General features: G+C 45.6%; 3 protein-coding genes across 7 annotated transcripts in view; 2 read left to right on the top strand and 1 right to left on the bottom strand.

Moving 5' to 3' along the window:
* ngfb (nerve growth factor b (beta polypeptide)) overlaps positions 1–4,538 on the bottom strand; it is a 29,568-nt gene extending 25,030 nt beyond the window's left edge. For 4 of the 5 annotated variants that reach the window (XR_016116744.1, XR_016116745.1, XM_089011194.1 and 1 more), the window contains exon 1: positions 4,083–4,538. The gene's annotated coding sequence lies outside the window, so the exon portion shown is untranslated. The remainder of the gene's footprint in view (positions 1–4,082) is intronic. The other variant, XM_089011195.1, reaches the window with a different exon arrangement.
* LOC148889804 (potassium voltage-gated channel subfamily A member 2) overlaps positions 1–20,958 on the top strand; it is a 36,665-nt gene that overhangs the window by 10,345 nt on the left and 5,362 nt on the right. The window lies entirely within an intron of this gene.
* Positions 13,935–17,491, top strand: LOC148889805 (potassium voltage-gated channel subfamily A member 3-like). Its single transcript, XM_089009727.1, has one exon. The coding sequence runs from the start codon at positions 14,379–14,381 to the stop codon at positions 15,870–15,872; it is 1,494 nt and encodes a 497-aa protein (XP_088865853.1). The 5' UTR covers positions 13,935–14,378; the 3' UTR covers positions 15,873–17,491.

Genomic DNA, 20,958 nt, shown 5'->3' with positions numbered 1-20,958 from the left:
TATAGCTCTGCGTGTCTCCCGCTTGAGATTTGTGACGATTCACAGGGCGGACAGTTTGTCTTTTCGTCTTTTGTATTTTTTACACTCTCTTAACAATAGCAGTCATCAGATAGCCACTCTCCACCTTACCAACAAATTCACCTTACCAATGGTTGTTCGTAAGATTCATTTGTTTCTTAAATTGCTTCACTGCTATATTTTGTATGTATTATGTACGTATCTTTATAGAAGTAACCTGTATTGGTTTGTACTGGAAAATAAACATTTAATAAAATATGTGCTCTATAAAGATACGTACTAGAGAATATGACATGTTACTCCAAAAATGTATGTACTGTTTTTTTTGTAACTTGAATGTATCTGTTTTCTTGGAAGTAGAGCGCCGTGCATTTTTCTTTCTTTTTTTTTCTTCATGTTATTGGTATGTATAGCGCTTTCGCAACAGCCGAAGCTGGAACAAATCGCTAACATGGAAAAAAGGAAAATGTTGCCCCCTCGTGGAAGTGAAAAATCATTGCCAGAGGTCTGACCATCGCTTTAATGGCACCCCGGCAAGAAAAACCAAAACCTGGACAAATTCCGGGACAGCGCTCGACGTCATATGTTCAATTGCCGAATAAATTTGTGAATGGCACTGAATGAGTTAAAATGATGCTATGGCTAGTTCCTCGTCTTTTTGTCTTACAGATGATTTGTATGATTGTATATTTATTTAGCATTGTACTTTGTGTGGCTGGTCTGGCACGAGGAAATTATTTTGCTTGGCTCCTAGTTACAAACAAAGTTGAGTCACGCTTCTTTTAAATGATCAAACCAGACTTTTTTTGTTTTGTGATGAATCGGAAAACCTTTATTCGTCCCAAAATGGGGAAATTTGCAATGTAATAATCTGTTGTTTTGCGGGTGGGGTCTCTGCAGCTCGTCTTTAATCTCCTTGTACTCTTGTCCTCACTTGCGCTTGATGTCCTCAATCGTCAAAAAGAATCATTTTTTGGAATCCAGTCGAAAGGTTCCCACAGCGGAGCATGGAATGTTCAAGTGTTGCATACTTGGGAATTGCCTTTGTGGGGAGAAGGCCCCCAAGCCACGAGAGACGACGGGACATGCCTGCTTCCGAGGCTTCCTCGCTTGCTGTCGTGAACACACATCGAGGTTGGAAAAATCAGCTTCCATATCAGTAACCAGGTAGCTCATACTAACTCTTGTCTTTCGTGGTGTCTTGTTCTTCACGAGCCAATTGTTTTTCACTAGGCGCCATTCCATGGTATTGCTCACAACTGTTGAAGCGTGAATTTGATTCCAAAGTGCCATACGCTCTCTAATTACCGTATTAACATCGGATTAAAGCAATGAAGCAAATCATCTAATCCAGGGGTAGCCAACCAGTCAGAGACTTCTTCTTTTCCTTTGGGCTTTTCCCTTCAGGGGTCACTGCAGCGAACCTGAAGGGAAAAGCCCAAAGGAAAAGAAGAGGAGGTCACCGCAGCGAATCAGTGTCCTCCATCGAAGCCACTTTAGTGCATCCTCTTCTCTCACACCAGCTCCCTTCATGTCCTCTTTGACCACATCCATAAAAGGTTTATGGTCTTCGGTATTCCTCTGGGTTTCCTGCCCGGCAGTTCAAGGCTCAGCATCCGTCTCCCAATGTAGTCACTCTCTCTCCTCTGGACATCTGTCCAAACCATCTCAGTCTGACTTTGTCTCCGAAGCCTCTAATATGAGTTGTTCCTGAGACGAAGAGATTTTTATTTTTAATGTAGTACTACGAATGATGATAAACTGACATCGGAAATTCTGCTGCATTTAGTGACATTGTTTGAATGGCGGCGCATTGTGGAAGCGAACATCCAGTAAAAGTGCCTCGGTTTCTGAATCTGAGGTCTTATAGTACAACAAAACGATGCCCTTAGATGACACTAAACCCATCGCAGTCCTCAAGAGTGCCAACCCCAAGAAAAATCAGTCGTACCGGCTGCGGATCAACTTGGAGTTTTCCATGCCCAAAAATCTTCAAGGTCATTCTGCCAACATGGTGCTTGAAAGCATTAGAAATAGTCCCAATGGCTAAACAGGAGGCTCACATATGTCTGATGAGTAAGAGGCCTGAGCCACGTTGCCTTTTTTTTTGTCTTGCCAAGTCTTTGGAGAGACGTGAGAAGCAGCCATTGACCTGTAGGCGTGTTCCGCAATGTGTGGGTCAGAAGATGTTCAGGTTCAAGGATGAAGGCATTGACAGTTGGCTCTTTCGATGCGCGTCTGGCAACGAAAAGGTTTCCTCAGCCGTCATCTGTACTTCTTTCCTGTCCGACTGAGAGCTCACACAGACGTGTTGTTAGTGTGTGTTTCTCAACATGGACTCGTTATTGATTGCTCCTCGGGGATCAGTAATCATCTGAAAATGATGATGATGATGTCTTCAGTTGTCTATTATTTTGTTATGAATTTCAGAGAAACCAAAGAAAAGTTGACTCATGACGAATGAAAATTGTCAACAATGTTTATGGGACTATCAAGGGTTGTTGCTGTGACATTATCACCACAGGCTCTGGAATATGAAAGGATGTGTTGTCATACAGCCAAAGACTGTCGCGGAAAATAGAGTTTTCAGTGTGTGTGTGTCTGATGCTGTTGTTGGACTGGTAAGAATGCTATTGAAGTCACCCAAGCAACCTCTCCAGGAGTTTGGACTGTTTGTTTTTTAAAAAAAAAACTCATTCACTGCCATTCCCAAATTTATGCAGAGCTTCGGGACTGCACCTGTTGGTCATTATATGATAATTGCTTTAGAAGGACTCCCGGGCGGCCCGGTAGTCAATTGGTTAGTTAGCAGTGCAGAGGTCGTGAGTTCAACACCCCTGTGTGGAGTTTGCATGTCCCACCCGGGCCCACATGGGTTTTCTACGGCTCCTCCGGTTTCCTCCTACGTTCCACAAATCACGCATGGTAGGCTGATTGAACTTGTTCCAAGGTGTGAGTGTGAGAGTGATACAAAGTACAGAACACTTACTTGGATCTGTTGGTGGCTTGTCGTGGGCAAAGTGTCTTTCCATCTTAAAAGCTGGAAATAGATTTTCTGACCTATGTGGCGGCGTCCATCAATTAAACTGGCTCTAAATTGTGACATCTTCACAACTGTATTTCAAATCTGGAATCACCTCAGACGCAGCGGCCAAAATTCTGCAATGCCGAACGCCACAAACTGCACAAGCGTTGAGTGGAGTTTCATCGCATTGCTCAACATGTGACGTGTGGGCAGAAGAGGTCCGTCCGTCCGGGTTAAGATTGGAGCTTGATAAAATACCGCTTGACACCATTATTTCACGACTAAACCGGAGCCTTAGCATCTTCAATGATACCTCGTCAGCTACGCAGGCAACGTTGCGTCAAACTCCAAATCTGCCCGTCACTTGACCCCCGTCAACCAATCAATCCACTCGTGACTCGAGAAGTTTCCTGACGACTTTACAGTTTCTCCTCCAGGGGAAGAAATGAGGGTGAGATGGAGTCCCAAACAAAGGCCAAAGTCTGTTTGACACTCTCGACCTTTCTCATTGATTGACAACAGAAACAAATGATTGCTAGCTTTATTCATCTGTAACACGTTTGTGTCAAAACGTCTTTCAAGTTCCTTTCTGTCCCACATTGATCCATTTTTCCATCACTGGTCAGTATTCTAAAGTGCCAGTGGTCAACCAACAAAACGTTCAAAATCCTCTTTGCGGAATAATCAACAGTCATACCGTCTGCAGCAGTGTGTACTTTACGGCACCCTCAGGAAAATGATTCTGCATGCAAAGTGGAAACAATGTAAGGGTTTTTAACAAGGACCCCAAAAAAAAGGATTAGGAATAGTTTTTGAGGAGAAAAAGCAGCTTTTAGCGATTCTTCTCCTGAAGAGACAGACATTGAAATAGTAGCAATCCAAATCTAATTACCGGCTATTATGACGAGAAGGCAATCATTCAGTTACCGTGCTCTGTGGCATAATTTGAAGGAAATTGCCCCGCAGCTACCTTCTTGTTTCCACGCCGACATACCACACAAACTCAAGAACTCTGCAGGATTGTCTTTTGTGTACGTACCTCCAGAGAAAAGGTGTGCAGCCACGATGTAACCTGATGACCCCCGGCAGCCAGCTATGCTTCAGCAGAAGTCCCGCAGGTGATGGAGGTTGACGCTCAGCCCTCACAAAGTGTCTCGGGAGTAATTAAAGCCCCTCGCCAGGTTGCGTCTACCACCGAAAACTCTGGGAGGACATTTAAAAACTGCCCTAGTTGCCTCAGTAGGACAACATTGCAGCTAAGAATCGGAGCTAAAGCTCCATTCCAGTCTCAAAAGTTCAAACGTCTGGCATTCCAAGGACTTGAAAGAAAAATAGTGCTCTACCTCTGAAAAACTTCTTGTTGCTCCAGATGCTTATTGAAAAATATTCCAGCTGGCGTCCACGCGATGCCCAGGAGGAGACGTGCACGTTCGTTGTCATTTGCCCCCAAAGTTGCTCTCGGCACTTGTTGGAAACGTGTGATAGTGAGCAAGTAAGGAGACTTGGAATTGGGGAGCGAGGACGGGAGGACACTGTGCGTCTTTGTTGAGTGCGCTGCGAGGTCCTAGTGCCCGCCCCTTACCTACTCTGCCTCTTCACTGGCTTAAAGCAGACTCAAGGCTATAGTATTGGCAAATGCAGTAATCCCTCGTTTATCGCTGTGAATGCGGACCGGGAAAAACAGCGGTGTAGCCAACCCTACTGGATTGGTAAAGTTACATGTGTATGAGTGCCCAAAAAAATTATAAGGTCACATTTATATAGGACATGCATCAAGAAGCAGAGTCAATGTTTGTAGTACAGTACAAACCTCTAAACAGTCCACTATCAACATATGGTATATACAGAGTAATATTTACAGGTACACTACTGTATAAATTAAGTTTCAGAAGGCGTCCATCCAAGCCTTCTTGCAGAAGGCTTGGATGACAATTTAGGACGGGTCAGTGAGACGTTTGAAGATAATTTTGATGATAAAAGAGGGCACTGCTTGATTGAACATCACTTCACAAAAAAAAAACAAATAACACTTTACCTTAAAGAAAATGGGTTAGTTAGCAATCTAATTTCTGACATTGGTATACGTCGCTCGTTTCACCGAAATCTATCTACCCTACAAGAAATACACTAATCCCTCGGTTTTCAGGGTTATTGGGGACCTGCGTCCCCATTGAAAGAAAAATCCACAAAGTTGGGTTTTCTGAACTTTCTCTGCCATTTGTAGCCTTTTTTTGGGGAGGGGTCGAAAAAAATCTGCCATGCATTGAACCGCGAAGTAGCAAGGGATTACTGTTCTGTACTTTTGAGAGGAAACCTCAAGAGTCACGTGAATATCTTTCATTCTGCCGCTTTATTAAAGTACCCTGTAAACGTTTGAGCTCCTTAATTGCACTGTAAAGGTCTACTGGGTATATTTTGCAAGCCCAAGAGTGTAAATAAACGCAGACGAGGCCATCTGTCGTGCCACATCAGCAACAAAAAACCGTCATGGCAAATTGTTTGACGCTGATGTGCAGAAGTCAGCTTGGATGTTGCATCTTATCGGGCAATATTAGAAGAGCTATTCGCCCCCGGCCCTTCGACGGTTGAGCAAACAAATAACATTGTTGGATTTTGACATTATGTTCTGTTTTGTCCAATTCAATATTGGTTTCCAGCCTCCTTGACCACTTATCATTTGTAGCAACCCCGACGGTCGATCTCTCCTTTCAAACCCCTCGATCAGTTGATCAGAAAAGCTACGCGATAAAAACCAACACTGTGAGACCTCGGCTTACAAACGCTTTAGCTCACCAACTCTTCGCCTTACGAACATTAAATTCGCGAGAATATCATCTTGGCATAGCAACTATGTTTTATGGGTACCTGGGAACGGATTATTCTCATTTTTAATGCTTTCTTATGGGAAATAAATGTTTGGCAGACGAACTTTTGGCTTGACACACTCTTTCTGGGAAGCAATTAAATTGGTAAGCTGAGGTATCACCGTGGTGTCATTTCAGGTGCTCTGCTATGAGATTGACTGTATTTCCAGTGTCAACTCTTGTCACTTGGCTCAATCAAGATGACAACACAGTGGCCTCAAGCGCTTTTAACAAGCCTGAGCCCCCTAGCGTTAAGAGTGCCTAATTGAAAACGGCGGCGGTAATCCCCGCGCGTAGCGTGGTAAGCAGATTTGACGTCCATATGTTCCCATTTGGCTCCAGATGTGCGAGGCCGCTGACATCACAAGCAGCGCGTTCATTTTTTTTCCTTCTTTTTTTTCACCGCCGTCGTCTCACTTATCGGGAATAAATTAGCCACTCCCCCCTGCGTGACCTTGGAGTAACCTTGAAGTCAGGCTCGGATGAGGAGAGGCTACTCACTGTCCACATGGAGTCCCGAAAAAAATGTGAAAGTGGATCCTATAAATGGTGCTGATCATGAAGGAGCATTTTCACCTCATCCTAAAGTGAAAGGCTAAATGTTTGGCAATATGCACTGCTCGTTGGCCTCCTAAATCTAAGTCTAAATCCCGTTTGTAAAGATGCAAAACTTGCCCTGTGGCTTGAATGGCGCGCAAAAAGTGAGCGAATGTGAGACATCTGCTCGCCATCAGCAACAAAGTCAAATACGTTGGGGAATGACTGGACTTGTTCTCGCTCTGCACGCAACTTCGTAGACGTTTGAGTCGGACGGTGGGAAAAATGCTGCAATTTTGTTGTTGAGTGCAGCTATGAATGTTACGCTATTGCCCGGGATTCCATTGAAATAGTTGCGTATGTGGAGTTGATATGTTTCATAAGTAGAAACGGATGTTCTTTCATTCATCCCTTGAAAAAAATGTTAAAAAATTGGCGGGCCTTGGATTTCATGGCGAGGCCTTCAGTAGTGCTACGTCTGAATCAATCAGCCATTGTGGGTTGACAAAACCGCGATTAAACCAACACAACAATATATTTGCTTATGCAGCTCCGTACCGATAAAGTGCGCTCGCTCTGTACAGTATGAGCTTATCGCTAGCGGCTAGTGATACTATGATGGCTAGTGACTAGCCAGTCATAATTTGCTAACTCATTGCCACTTGTTTGATGCTGCAGGGCCTGCAGAACAGATTGCGACGGCGTCCAGGTCGATTTGTGACCCTGGGAACCAATGACGGCTGAAATGTGATTGGTTAAATTATTCAATACGTAAACACATATCTGAAAGCAGCGCAACGGGGGGAAAGCAATGAAAGGAAGATGAAAGACAATCTGGAATTATTTAATGAGAAATCATGTTCAAAATATAATGGACATCAATCCGTGATTCAGATATTTTTAGGCCAGCAGAGAAGGCTTTGCAGGCATTGATGGTCCGCCACTGATAAAACTTGACCCCAGCACTGAATGCAGCGCCTTAAAATTTGGTGTGCCTTATACAATACATATATATATATATATGCACATTATTTTCAGAGAAGGCCTTGCAGGCCCTGCTGGCCCACCACTGTCTTCTTCCTTGAGCCTTTCTTTGGCCCTTAATTCTTTCCTTCCACCCCCTATTTATCCATAACTTGTCTTTACTCATCTCATGGTCTAAATTCTACTTCCTCTCCCCTTCCGCCACTATCGTCCTTTCTTCAGTTCCTTTGCTTCCGGGCTGCACTTTTGCACCTTTGTTGTTGTTGTTGTTTTTGTATTGATTTCATTTTGTGCTTCACTTGTTTCTTTCCTACCATTTGTCATCTTCTGGAACAGATTTCCATCCATTCGTTTTCCTTTTCATTGCACCTCCTTTTCCTTCACTGCCGTTTAACTTGATGAAGACATCTCCGAGTAGTCATGATGTCACATTTTAGGAAGATGGAAAACGATATCAGCAGACCCCCCCCCCCCTCCCGACCCCATCCACCTTATACAGTATATGAATAGAAACATGGAAGGATTTCTATCTTCCCCGCCATGACCAGCGCTAAGACGATTTATTGTCATAAATAAATCATGTACACAAAGCCCCCCAAAACTGAGAACCTGATGTGTGATCTTCTGCTGAGTCTTTCTGAAGAGTTTGAGCATCCCGCCGAGTTCCTCCGTTAGCTTGTGGTTGAAACTTGTAGATGGAGATGATCAGAGCCAGATGTGGATTTCCACTTTGTCCTTTTCCACCATTTAGACTCTGGCTTTACAAAATAGATGGGCGGTGCCAAAGCGAGACGCAAAAGTGGCTGAATCGGATGCGGCTTTTCTCATTCTCAGACTTGAGATGGAGTGACCTGATGTTCTCGGGCTCAGACGTCAACCAGAGCGTGTGACCTTTGAACTACCCCCACGATGCCCGGCCAGATTAGGCCCCTCGGGCAAGATTTTTTTTTCTCTCATTGCATCGGGACAATGACTGGATTGTGTCGGTCATCGTTTCTGCACCGGATCGCATTTCCACTTGAGTAACAAGACTCCCGAATGGCCGCGTTTGATTTTGGAACCTCCTCAAGGCTTCTAGCGCCACTTTGGGAGCCAGTCTGGTTGTAGCGCTTGATACTCTCAAGGTGTACTGTCCTTTTTTGCATACTGTAAACCTAGAAAGTGTTTGGCACTTTTCATTTACTAAATCAAATCTAACGGCAGCGTCTGAAACTCATGCGGACACGATGGGCGACAACTCTGAAAAGTTGCCTGTGTCTGATTGGCTGCCAAGTATGCAAATTGCCAAACGAACCAACATTACAAAATTCCCATAGCAAACGAAGATTTCAAAATCGGAATAAAGCAAACGATTGATTTGGGAAAATAAATAAATAAATCTTGAAAAAGTTGTCGGCCACCCGGGTGGAGACGTTCTGTAAGTTGTACGCCCGATGTAAAAGTTGCACACGTTATTTCAGACACTGCTAACGGCATGTTAAAAAAATAACAATAAAATGAGAGAGAATTCAAAATTCATGCGGTGCTTTAATTCCACAGTAGACATGAATGGATCAATAATCCTCAGTGTGACATATTTCCATCATAAAATGACCGTAATGAGCTCAAAAACGAAAGGAGCATTATTGTAGAAGTCGTTTGTGGCGACACCTCTTTTGTTGAGCCTCATTCGAGTGAGCAAGTGAATTTAAATGTGAATTAAAAGGCATGGCAAAAGGTCAATAGTGTATGCTAACGTGGACCCTAGCAACCTATCGCGGGCCATTTGTTAGGACATCAAGTACTATTGTGGTCCCTTTGTGCATTGAATCTGACCCCGTTCACTTGATCTGCTTTGGCGAGTATTTGTTTGGCTCACTGACATTTGTGATTGAAAATAAGATGAAGAAGTAAAAAAAAAACCCAACAAATCCTCTGAACTTATGTCATTTCCAATGAAGCGAGCGTATATGCTTGCTTTCAACTACTCTGTATGCTTCCAATTGAAACAAGATGGTTCAAAAATAAAAACAAGCCAAGATCAAGCCAGGGCAACTAAATCTATCTAGCGCCCCCCCGTGGATAGATGCTGCAATGCATGTGCAAGCAGTGATTGTGCTATACGTAGTATGACATGGCCACTTTGAACAAATCTGATTTCTAGATGATATTTTCGTTCAGGTGCTCGAAACTTTTTCTTCTACTTCTTCTTTCGCTGCTGTGAAATGTAAATGTCTCCACTGTCAGCCTAATAAATGCAAATCGATGAAAAGATTTCTTCAAACCAAAGATAACTGAGGGGGGGGGGGGTAAAAGAAGCTATTTTTATAAAAGAGCAAAACCCACCACTAAATCGCCATGGTGGTGTGAGGTTTCATTTAGATCGTGCTGACAAAAGATCTTAGATCGTTACCACGTAGGCTTACCAGAGCCAATGGGGCAATCAGGGCCAGTCACAGACCATAATCAGTCATGACAAAAAAAGTAATCGGTGTAGCCTCAGGGAGTAGTCCTCTGCTCCCCCCAATCTTAGGGCAGGGACCTAGCATAGCAGAGGTCTGGCACCGCCACCGCTGGACAGTAGGGATATATATATATATATATATATATATATATATATATATATATATATATATATATATATATATATATATATATATATATAGGGCCAGAGCGACCAGCAAACTTTTAGTTTGCTGACGAAGCCTCTCGGATGAGAAGCCAAACGTCCGACACCTTGAAAGAAGTCCAGATGACAGCTGAAGAAACCTTTTCATCGATGGACCACTACCTGTGCGACTGAGAGCTTACACAGCCGTCATAAATGCAAATGTGACGTTATGAGATAAGATTGAAGTTCAGAATTTTCGATCCAAATTGCGTGGTTGCCTTTGTCGCGTTTGAGCTTTCTTTTCAAGACTTTCCTGCCGCAAGTGACAGCGAAAGGTGTTAGCGCTCCCTGCAAATGGTTTGCCGCAACACGTTTTGGAGTCCCGCGGGGACGAGTGACAGACCGAGTACGAGGGGGGTCGAAGCGCTCATTAGACGATGGGCCAAATGAATCCTCTCCGGCGGAAAACGGCAGATGTGGCCAGATGTGGCCTGTCGGAAAGCTCCAAGTTGTCGCCTCGTGAGGCCGCATCCAAACAAATGCCGGATAGCGTCGTCGTCGTCGTCCAGGCAAATTGAACAAGAAAACTGGACGTCTCTGAGTCAATCTAAAAAAGCTTTGGACTGCCGTGATGTGCACGGTGAGCGATTGTTCAATAGATAGCTAGCTCGATCGCTAGCGAGCCAGCTAGATGGCTCATATTGTACATAGCAAATAAAGTGCTAGCTGGATAGCCAGCTAGATAGCGCTTTGGTCCAGCTTCATCTCTTGCTTGTTAAAGCGCTATCAAGAGCAATATGGAGGTATGGCACTGGACTTTTGTTGTTTGACTTCAAGATGGCGGCGCGAGAGTGGCTGCCTTTACAGCAGCTCCTGTGTTTATTTATTTATTTTTTTTGCTGCTGTCAAATGTCCATTTCTCCAGTGTCGGACAAATAAAGGCTCATGTCATCTAATCTAAAGTAATTTCAGGTAATCGGATACTAATCACGGAAACCAGTCGCTGGCACCTTCTTGCGGCCATTTTATGATCAAGTCATGCATGGCTGACAGAATCTACTTAAAAAAAACATTGACGGATGTCACTTCTTCAAATTATTATTATTATTTCAATGAAATCATATGTGGTTTGCAAAATTCTCAAAGGCTTTTGAGTTGAAAAAAGACCAAAGCGTGGCAAGTTCCGCAACACACCATGTGGTGTTTTGGATAAAGGCTTCCTTCCTTCCTCCTGAGCGATCGGCCGTCGTCGGGAGCGCCAATGAAAGCGCCCGCCTGGACACTTGCGGGCGGCGGCGCAACGTGCCTGCTCGCACGCCCGGACGATCGCGCTATCGCTCGTTGTATGCGTTCTGATAATGACGCTATGCTAAGAATGCTTCCTTCTCCGTAAAGACATCCGAGACCAAAGCAATTCAGGTGGCGGATCTCTGGTCACATGATCTGGTCGAGACCGTGAGCCGAAGGTCCGAGGTTGCCTTCCTTCAACATTGTCACCATGGTCAGGTGGGACCACCTTCTGTTTGTACCACATCCTTGTCACCAACGTTGGACCGGCGTTCATGCCTCAAATGCTTCCAAGTCCGAAGAAGGCGGCGGCCATACTTGGACCACAACCTGGCAAGCGTTTCTTCTTCTTCTTCTTCTTCTTCTTCTTGCCCGATTGTTGTTGTCATTGGCTTGCAGACAAATTTTGTGGTAACGGCCGCCGCTTAACCTGGTCCTCTGGGCTTGTCATCGCTCTGAGTAAAAGCGTCCGGCGCTGTTTCTGACCTTGGCCTTCGCCTTGCCTCACGCTGGCCGACGGGGTCAGCCAGGGATCATTGCGCTTGGGCGGCCCTGCTATGAGCCACCCATCAATACTGGCCTCTCTCTCTCTCTTTCCTTATCTCTCTCTTTCTCTATCTCTCATTTTCTCTCTCTCTCTCTCTCTCTCTCTTTTTTTAAGTTCAGGACAAGCAGATGAAAACAAAATGCTTACCGAGCAGTTTTCATTGTATGGTTGAATAGTATGGCACGACACTCCACATATTTTGTGGGTGCCTTTGCTGTTTTCCAATGTTGACATTTAGCTGTAAACGTCATTTCCTCTTGGGGATGATGGGATGATCGTCTTGACCTCGACCTTGAGCGGACAAGTGTGCCCACAACAAGTCTTCTCGTGTGCGTTATAGGGCATCGATCAAGCGCAAGAAGGCCCGAAGATCTTTTGGGGAAAAATAGCGACGATAAATAAAGAAGCAGTTGGCGGTAGAGAGAGAGCGTGGGAATTGACAGCCCCCGTCGGGCCTAAAAGAGGCTGGATGGGATTCCTTTGGCCCCCTCGCATTCCATCTCATCGGAGGAGCGACGCGACGTGACGTGACGCGACGCGACGTGACGTCACTCCCCTGGAGTGGAAAGGGAAACATCACCCGCCGACGACCGTCAATCATTTCTCTCCCCAGTGAAAAGGGAATGGACTTGTTCCTGCGGATTCAGGCCCCCGAGCGCCATTACAAGTCCAGACGCACGACGCTGCCTTGTTGGAACGCAGCGTGACCTAAAAATAAGAAGCGCATCAAGGGAACACATTCTGAGACGTTAAAATATCAAAACATACTGTATGTGTTTTAATGACATCATGTGATAAAAATGGCACGTCGATGTTACTGACTGGAAAAGGGGATTTTTCCATTGGAATTTTCACAGGTGATACCTCAGCTTATCAACGATTTAGCTAACAAACTGTTCGCTTTACGAACATTACATTTGCGATCATATCGTCTCGGCATATGTACTAGTTTTCGGCGGATGAACCAAACCAAACAGCGCCGCAATGGCTGGCGGACTAGTTGTCGGCGGATGAACACCAAACCACGCGGTCGAACGGGGCCGTGGTAGCTGGCGGACTAGTTTTCAGCACCCCTTTCTTTGAGTGCAGACGTGGTTTCTTATCGAGTGGAGTACTTTTGCTATTATGGGAGGGAAAAAGACCCCACCGCGGGCTAGTCTTAAGCCAAAGAGGACACAAAAGAAAATGACGCTTGAGCGGAAGGAGGAGATCGGGGAAAAACACCAACAAAGTGTGCGTTTGTGTGACTTAATAATAACATTACATTTTAAGTGCCTTTCGAAGCTGTCAAGGACACTTTACAGTCACAGACAAACTGTCCCATCGCAGCCCAAAGATAATCCCTTGAGAGCATTTTTCCGAATGTTGAGTGCACTGACATATTTGGACAGGCTCGCTCACTCGCTCGCTCGGCTTCTGCTTTCCTTCTTTCTTTTCTTTCTCTCTCTCAGGTTTTTTGAAATGAAAATGAGCCCCCGCATAAAAGCCACATGTGAATCCCGTTTGGATTCATTAACAAGCAGCCCACTTTCACTCACCTCATCACACATGCACACACACACACACACACACACACACACACACACACACACACACACACACACACACACACACACACACACACACACACACACACACACACACACACACACACACACACACGTCCGCCGGCTTTGATGAAGCTGGAAACAACAAGGCGTTGACAAAGGAACACACACCAGGGACGCTTCTACATGTTGTTGTTGGTTGGAGGAAAACGGAACAATGCTGATGAGCTGGTGCGTGTGCGCCGGGTGGGGATGTTTATGCGTAGCGGCTAATTTTAGCGCGCTTTTGTTTGTTTATACGCGTGTGAAATGTGACACACATTGACGAGTGAGGTTGGCTTGCTGTTCAGCACCTCGGTCCGGGCGATGTCATGACAAGTGGGAAGTAGATGTACTATATATATATATACACTGTACTTATAAATCAAAAATACAATGCCGAGTAAAACGAATATAAGGAATATATCAATGAATGCACCTGCTTCTGCATTTTCAAATCTTTACTTTTTAAAAGTTTATTGATTGATTGATTTATTTTTACAAGCGTGATAAATTGCCAATAAATATTGTATTTGATTAAAACACGGAGCTTTAAAAATCCAAAGGAATATAAAAAAATTCAATGGTTTGGCATCATGATTGAATGGAGCGAGAGAAAAGAGGGAGAGAGAGAGAGAGCGAGCACGAGAGACAGAGAAACAGAGAGAGAGAGAGATACTGAGCGAAAGAGAGAGAGACAGCGAGAGAGAGACGTGATGGGGGTTAGCGGGTGTTTTTTGTTTTGTTTTGTTTTGTTTGTGAGTGGTGAGAGTAGAGCCTCGCAGGGCGTCGCGGATGCCGTAGCGAATCTATCACGTGCATCACTCGCTCAGCGCCGACAATCGCGGAGCGTTCGCTGACGGCGGTTAGGCGCGCGGGTGGACCTCAGCCCTTCGGACTTTCCTCCTCCCACAACTCCGCCTCCCTCCCTCCCACCCGTATGGACCGCCGAGACTCTGGCGCGATCCAGTCCGCCGGGCTCTTCTCCGGGCAGCCGCAACGGCTCACTCCTGACGACGACACGACGGTGGAGAATATGCCGGCGGGGGTTCCACCCAGCCGGAGTCGGAGCCCGCAGCGCTCGGGTGGCTACGATGCGGGCCGCCGCGGCGAGCGCGTGGTCATCAACATCTCGGGTTTGCGCTTTGAGACGCAGCTGAAAACTTTTCAGCAGTTCCCCGAGACGCTTCTGGGGGACCCCCGCAAGAGGATGCGCTACTTCGACCCTCTGCGGAACGAGTACTTCTTTGACCGCAACCGACCCAGTTTCGACGGCATCCTCTACTACTACCAGTCGGGCGGACGCATCCGGAGACCCGTCAACGTACCCGTCGACGTTTTCTCCGAGGAGATTCGCTTCTATCAGCTGGGCCAGGACTCCGTGGAGAAATTCCGAGAGGACGAAGGTTTCATCAGGGAGGAGGACCGCGTCCTGCCTAAGAAGGACTTCCAGAAGCAAATGTGGCTCTTGTTTGAGTACCCGGAAAGCTCGGGCCCGGCGCGGGGCATCGCCATCGTGTCGGTGCTGGTCATCCTCATCTCCATCGTCATCTTCTGCACGGAGACCCTGCCGGAGTTCCGCGAGGAACGCGGTCCGTCGGCGCGCCCCGGCCGCAATTCCGGCGCCCCGAGCCCCTTCACCGACCCCTTTTTCGTCATCGAGACTCTGTGCATTATCTGGTTCTCCTTTGAGCTCCTGGTACGCTTCTTGTCTTGCCCCAGCAAGACTTCCTTCTCCAGGAACATCATGAACGTCATCGACGTGGTGGCTGTCGTCCCTTATTTCATCACGTTGGGCAGCGAGCTGGCCGAGACGGGGAGCAACGGGGGTCAGCAGGCCATGTCCCTCGCCATCCTCCGGGTCATCCGCCTGGTGAGGGTCTTCCGGATTTTCAAGCTCTCCAGACATTCCAAGGGGCTGCAGATCCTGGGGCAGACCCTCAAAGCCAGCATGCGAGAACTGGGACTCCTCATCTTCTTCCTTTTCATCGGCGTCATCCTCTTCTCCAGCGCCGTTTACTTCGCCGAGGCGGACGACCCGGCGTCGAGCTTCGGCAGCATCCCGGACGCTTTTTGGTGGGCGGTGGTCACCATGACGACGGTGGGCTACGGCGACATGCACCCGGTGACCACCGGGGGGAAGATCGTGGGCTCCTTGTGCGCCATCGCCGGCGTGCTGACCATCGCCTTGCCCGTGCCCGTCATCGTGTCCAACTTCAACTACTTCTACCACCGCGAGACGGACGCCGACGAGCTGCCGCGGGGCACCCTGAACGCCAGCTGCGACCACCTGCCCGGCGCCGAGCTGCTGGAGCCGCGGGGGTCGTGCGCCTCTCCCGCTAACGTTAGCGGATTGGAGGAGCCGGCCGAGCAGCCTCATCTCAGGAGCCAAAACTGCGTCAACATCACCAACAAGATGTTTACAGACGTTTAAAGTGGAGAACTGCCACAAAAGTAGCAACCCAAGTATATTTTTTTTCAAATATCGTTCATATCTGTGTGGAGTGAATGTCCGTTTTTGTATTTATTTGTACGACAAGCAATGATAAGCTATCATTTTCCACATTAGCCAAAACATAATAAGATTGCATGACCATTTGGATAAAAAAACTAAAAAAGTTGCACAAGGTTGGAGCTAAAAATACAATTATTGACCAATACATTACCTGATTCAATTCCAATTAAAATATGCTTCTTTATCATCATATTGTCAACATATTCACATCTAGAGTGACAACCGAGTCACCAAAAGACTGGAAAAGTCACCCGAAGTGGATCTTTTGGGATATTGCGCACTTTTTGGACATTTTGCCATTCACTCATTCACGTCCATTCGCAAATATCGACATCGAGCGCCATTCCCCAATTTGTTCTGGCTTTTTTCCTTGCTTGGGTGCCGATAAAGCGCTGGTCAGACCTCTGGCAATGTTTTTCCCCTTCCGCAAGGGGGCAGCATTTCCCTGTTTTTCCATGTTAGCGATTTGTTCCAGCTTTGGCTGTTGTTCAAGCGCTATCTCAACCAATAAGGATGTATTGCATTGCATTTTGGACAGCAGCCCTCATTTCAATTGACGTAACATCAGACCCATCTCATTTAGGAATGATGAAATGAGATTTCTTACTCTGCATTGAATGTTGATGTAGTCCTAAAACTCCAAATTCTGTGGGTCCTGCAATTTGAGTCAAAATGACAAAAACCTTGGCACTGGAGTGGACACATTTTTCAAAAATATGGTTATGACCGGTTAAGTAAAAATATGCTAAATCACTTGAATACATCTGGGTTTTTTTTTTTTTTTTTTTTTGTCTTTTAGATTCATCCAATTCCACCCTAAAACGGAATACCTCCAATCTATTTGACATGAATCTGTATTATTATTATTGATCATAAGTGACACTGTGAAGTATTTGTTTATGAGATAATATAAAAGATCGTTGGCTTTTTTTAATGTGTCGATATCGATTTTCCCTGATGGTGCTTCTACATATCGAGTGAGCGTATGAGGCGACATGGACAGGTTCTCCATTTTTTTACATTGACAGGCCATTTTACTTACTTACTTACTTACTTACTTACCCCTCGTCCATTTACATTCGAAAAAAAACCAGCAAACAAAAGTACTCGGAAAATGATCTTTTCATCCTTCCATCATCATCGTCATCTTGACTTGAGTTTCCTGACAAATGTGGGCGTTGCTCACTCCAGCAAGTTAATTGCGTCTCTTGTGCCATCTAGTGGAAAGACATGTAATTGTTCTGCGTGTGATTGAACAGCCACCATAACAAAAAGACATCATTTGTCCTCAAGTCCAACACACACGTCCACACTTTCGGATGAGAACCTCGTCCCGATGATCCAGATGCAATGGTGCCTCATTTCTTAAATGTTATTTCTCAAGTGTGCCTAATATTGTGTCGCGCAAAGAATCACATTTTGTGTATTGTCTGTGACGATCATAACTTGTGATAGATGATAAATCAGGTCTAAATGTAGCGCTGATTGTGAAATTCTCGTTGAATGATTGAAATTCAGAGTTGCCTCGATATCACCGATTGTCAATAAAATGGACATTGTTGGCTTAAAATTGCTGACTAAGTCGTGGTGTGAATGTGAGGTCACATGGGAAAGAGGAAATCCCGCCCCTCAGCTTCCCCTTGCTATTACTGCTGCAGTTTCCATGACAACGCCAATCCCCACGGCAACTGATGTTTTCCCAGGCTTTGTTTGTTTGTTTGTTTGTTTTTTTCCCTTCCCTTACCTGCGAGCCTGTTTATTATCGTCCAGGAAACGGCGCCTTCTTGACGTCTCTGCTTTCACATACTTACTTTACGTATTTACTTTGCTTGAATCTCATTTTCGCTTTGATGGCAATGCTTTTGTCTCCGTTTCAAATGTATTTGGTTATTATTGTGACTTTGGATTGTTATGTCATTTAATAAGCTCAAATGGTATCCAACAATGACAACATACAGACAACTGATTACAGCATGTTGGACAAAACAAGCAATTGTTTTCGATATTTTCCATCAACAGACATCTGCTAAAATGAGGTCATGACTCCCTAAGAGTGTTTACAACCATTCAGGAGGTCATTTTAAAAATATGAGCACACATAATTCAAGTCAATTACACTGAACACCAAAGAATAAATAATCGAGGTCGACACATTTGGACTTTGTCTTCTGAAAAATCAGATGCCAAGTCACTTTTGGAGACGACGTTTCCAAAATGTCAAAAATTCAAAATCTGCTTTTGTTTTTTGTTTTTTTCAGGCATCAGATTTGCAGAATTACCACTACAAACTATACTATACTACTACTATGTATTACACCCTCACCCTAAAATGAAAATATATATATAATTATAGCAAAATACTATGACTACAAACTACTACTATCAACTACTGCTAACTACTAAATATTAACTACTAATTACTAGCTACTAAATACTAGCTGTTTGCCACTAACTACTAGCTACCAATTACTAACCACCAACGACTAACTACCAACTAATAAATCCTCATAACTACTAAGTACTAACCGCTATTAACTACTGCTAACTACTACATCACTACAACATGCATGACATAGTGGCGGAAACCTGTGCCAGTCACAAATACTATAGTAGCTAAACACTTCCATCTAGTGGATAATCTCAGCTATTACAATTGATTCTTGACCTCATTGATCTCGATTTAGAGCACACTTAGTACTCGAACAATACAATACAATACAATCCACATAGATTTCTATAGCGCTTTAACAACAGCCGAAGCTGTAACAAAATGCTTGACATGGACAACGATCATATACATGAAATAAAGCAATCCCAAAGATAGTAGAAAACACCAATCATGAATTATCTTACCCCAAATGGGAAAATATTCATACCTGTGCATCAAATATCTGCTCTGAGGCTAATTTGAAGGATGTTAACAGACCCCGAAGACAACTAGGAGACAGGAAGTGATTGGGGCACAGGTGTATGTTTTATTTAAAGGAAGCGCTGACTCGATACGTCCCGTTCCCGCACGCATACACGCGAGCACCAAGTCTGTCTTTTTTTGCCGTCTGTTCACTTTTAGCCGCGTAAAATGTCGTGTCGTCCGTCCAAAGATTTCGTACCCTCTCTTTGCCCTTCAATGCACAGCCGTAAATCATCTTCTGCGCAGAACAGTGGCAATGTTTGGAACACCTGCACATTTAGCAGCTAAAAGGACTCCCGGCATGACCTTTCCGCGTCGGGTCATTGTTTGTTTCACCCTGTCGGCTTTGTTTCGTCTCGTCATGTGTTACTCATGGTTTTGTTTGCTACTTTGGACCCATTTGTTCTCGTGCCTTTTTTTTGTTCCTGCCGACTTTATTGAATACAATTTGGCAAGTACACCCTCCTGCCTGTTTTTTTTGGGGTCCACCTTGGGTGCCACCTGGCAAACCATGACACTAATAGTGTGACGTGTGAGCCACTTTGACCTTGTATGGATAGCCTGATTGGCCGCCCGCTCTGCGCGGTCACACTCAGTGGACTCAGTCTGACTTGCTTGCGTGGAGACGGACGGCATCTGCTCTCATGCAGGACTTGCTTTTGTCTGAGCGGAGGCCCCCCCCCCCCCGCCCGGGCCCGCGTCTCCGCAAAGACCGCTGAACGCGCCACAAAGCAGATGGACGGACTCATCAACGGCGACATCCTCACTTCCTGCGAGTTCCCGCAGTTTGAGGGCACGCCGGGGAAGACGCATCATCGGCGGCCAAAGAAAGCTAAAACGCGAGCAGCTGTCAATAATTGCTCCAAACGCACACGGCGCTTTTACTTCCTCGTGATGAGCTTGTCGTGAACGAGCTTCAAGTGAAGTTCAAGCGTGGCCGGCGGCCACGCGCACGTTAGCTTCGCTTCGGTAAAGTACGACTGCCAGGCGCCACTTTTACGGCATGCGCGTTGGTGAGTGGACACGACTTTTCATGTGTCAAAAACCTTCTTTGGAGTACAATGTGTCCCCAAACATGACGATGAACGCGACTGATTGGTTGAGATGGCGCTTTGACAACGGCCGTAGCTGGAATAAAGCGCTAACGATCTCTTTTGGTCAATGGATGCTACAGCTGCGAGTTTGCTTTCGACATTTAGCTTGTAGTAGACGTGCACATTCCACCATGTTGTCCCTGATCCACTGCTGAAAAGGATGCTTCGATCCTCTCCTCTGTCATCTAAAACTGCTTCATGTCACAAAGAGGGTACAGAAAGCGCTGTGTCTCTCTTTGTGTTGTCATATCATTTATTATTTAGTTTTACTTTATGTTACTTCCGGGTTGAGTGAACGCTGGCGCGTGTGGCTGCCGCTGCTCACCCGCAGAAAAAACATCTGTAGAGTGTCCTTGTGAGTTTTGAAAGCCGCTTATAAAGGAAATGTATAAATATAATAACATGGAAAAAAGGAAATTCCGCCCCCGCGTGGAAAAGAAAAATACATTGCCGGAGGCCACGGCCAGCGCTTTATTGGCACCCAAGCATGACTGAACACATTTGGGAATGGCGCTCTACGTCTCCAATAAAGTTGGGAATGGCAGTGAATGAGTTAAGTCGCTGGACCATACGGTGAAACAAGCCGAGCCAAGTGTTACGAGTTGAGACTTGAATGCGGACTCTGTGGCGTGGATGAAAGAAGGTGTGAGCCTCGTGTGGCCCACTTGCCCTATTTTGCACACGCCAAAGCATGATGACGTGACAAGGCACAAGAATGCTGCGAAATCCTGGTCCTGAATAACTCGTGTGTGTGTGTGACGCGAGAGCAGCCAAAGCCATTGTCAAGGCGGTGAGAGGCCTTGTCGCAAAGCAACAAACGGTTGGAGTCGCGCTACCGTGCGCACCTTGGAAGCCACGGGATTCCCGCTGACCTACGACCTTTCTGCCGCCATGTCGCGGGGGGCCCCGCACGTGTGTCTCTGAATGTTGCACGTGAGGCCATTGATCCGGGCCTCTTCTTCTTCTGCCTGCTTAAAATAGCTTCACTTCTATTTTTGCC

The sequence above is a fragment of the Hippocampus bargibanti genome, linkage group LG12 (genome assembly GCF_051943395.1).
Source record: "Hippocampus bargibanti isolate YZ-2025 linkage group LG12, ASM5194339v1, whole genome shotgun sequence".
NCBI classification, from domain to species: domain Eukaryota; kingdom Metazoa; phylum Chordata; class Actinopteri; order Syngnathiformes; family Syngnathidae; genus Hippocampus; species Hippocampus bargibanti.
The sequence above is the reverse complement of the archived record's forward strand: the minus strand, read 5'-3'. Positions and strand labels throughout refer to the sequence as shown.

Coding starts and splice junctions, on each gene's coding strand:
- LOC148889805 (XM_089009727.1), top strand. CDS start 14,379: ATGGACCGCCGAGACTCTGGCGCGATCCAGTCCGCCGGGCTCTTCTCC.